The sequence below is a fragment of the Papilio polytes genome, unplaced genomic scaffold, assembly GCF_000836215.1.
Source record: "Papilio polytes unplaced genomic scaffold, Ppol_1.0 DF822067.1, whole genome shotgun sequence".
Classification (NCBI taxonomy): Eukaryota; Metazoa; Arthropoda; class Insecta; order Lepidoptera; family Papilionidae; genus Papilio; species Papilio polytes.
The window spans coordinates 303,317-304,988 of NW_013527137.1; the positions used below are offsets into that span (position 1 = coordinate 303,317).

At 33.3% G+C, this 1,672-nt stretch overlaps 1 protein-coding gene across 1 annotated transcript in view; it reads left to right on the top strand.

The window, feature by feature from the left end:
• LOC106106812 (sulfotransferase 1C4-like) overlaps positions 1–934 on the top strand; it is a 14,406-nt gene extending 13,472 nt beyond the window's left edge. The window contains exon 7 of the mRNA XM_013287470.1: positions 357–934. Coding sequence (XP_013142924.1) covers positions 357–496 — 140 coding nt within the window. The 3' untranslated portion in view covers positions 497–934. The remainder of the gene's footprint in view (positions 1–356) is intronic.
• Positions 935–1,672: the final 738 nt, after the last annotated feature.

The following is a 1,672-nucleotide window of genomic DNA, read 5'->3' on the forward strand; positions in this document are numbered from 1 at the left end:
AAAAAAAAAAAAAAAAAAAAAAGAATTACGATTTAAGAATTATCTTTATTGTTAAAGACTTAATTTTACTAATTTCAGTAACAAAAATGCGAAAGAAAGATGTATGCATGTTTGAGTTTGTAGCCTAAACGACTGAACGGATCTCGATGAAATTTGGCTCAGATGTAGAGCATAGTCTGGAAGAACACGTATGCTACTGTTAATTTTAAATTCCACACTGATGAAGTCGAAGGCGTAAGCTAGTATATAAACATAATTAACATTAGCTCCAGCATTTCTAGTTTTAATTAACTTCTAGTTAAGATATGGTCTTAACTGGAATTTACCGTTTTTAACTCGTTTTGTATGCTTTGTAGGCGAAGCTGGCGGTTGGCGAACACACTTCGACGCCGAAATGGAGGTGCAAGCTGAAGAATTCATTTCAACTCGTCTCCGAGGCCTCGATTTATCTTATCCATCATTCCAACTCAATGAGACCGAATGCTCTCACTTGTAACTGTAGCATTATGAAGACTTATTTATAAGACTGATTCTGTAGAATGCAGTGATGTAAAATCGAATTTTCACTAAGTGACTGGCATGGTTTTGGTGTGCGCGCCATCTATTGAGTGATCGCGTGTCCTATTTTCAATTCTAATCCGCGATTGCCAGAGCTGCGCGTTTACTTATTGTTAACGGAAATATAACGCGTGAGTCATGTATTAAAAAGTGTATACCTTACCTATTTTACAGAAAGACAAATTACTTTAATGTACCATAATAAGTAATGAGAGGGGAAAAATGGATTACATACAAATAGGAAACCAGAAACTTTTGGTCGATCATGAGCACAAAATAGAGGATAGTTAGATACAAAGAGATAGTCGCAATTATTAAATGCCCTTTAAAAGTCTTATCTGGGCTTTTATATCAACAGACTGCTACACAAAACAACTGACTACTCTCTCTTCTCCAATTCTTCCCCTTGTCTAGATCAACCTCTAAGGAATTAAAACACAACGTATAGGTTCAAGTATCCATGTGTTCAAGTAATCTAATTAAGTTTAATAAAATAAGGATTCTTTAGATTTTTTAATAAGGTCTCAACTTATTAAGTTATGTAAAAAAGACCTTCGTTTTAATACGTTTCCTTAAAACTTAGACAATTCATTAAAATAATTTGTTTCTAATTGAAAGGACCTTAGTTATTAAAGTTATCGAATAAGTTAACGTAAGTTAAATAATGTATTTAATGTAAATAAAACATACAGTTCGATTTGAAATGTTTTATTTCTTCATCATTTTATAAAACCCAAATCATACTAAATTATAACTGCGAAAGTTTAGATGGATGTTTGTTAGAGTTTGTAGCCTAAACGGCTGAACGGATTATGATAATATTTTGTATAGATGTAGAGGATAGTGTGGAAGTACACATAGCCTACTCACTTTTGTTTTTTTTTAATTCCGCGGGAACGGAGTCGTGGGTGAAAGCTAGTACACCATACAATAATCTTAGAAACGAAAGGACAGTCTGGATGTTTCTTAGAGTTTGTAGCCTGAACAGATCTCGACAAAATTTGGCATAGATGTAGGACATAGTCTGCAAAAACACATTCGGCTACTTTCTTTTGTTTTTTAACATTATGCAGACGGAATCTATGAAAATAAATCCCTTAAAGATCGATCATTC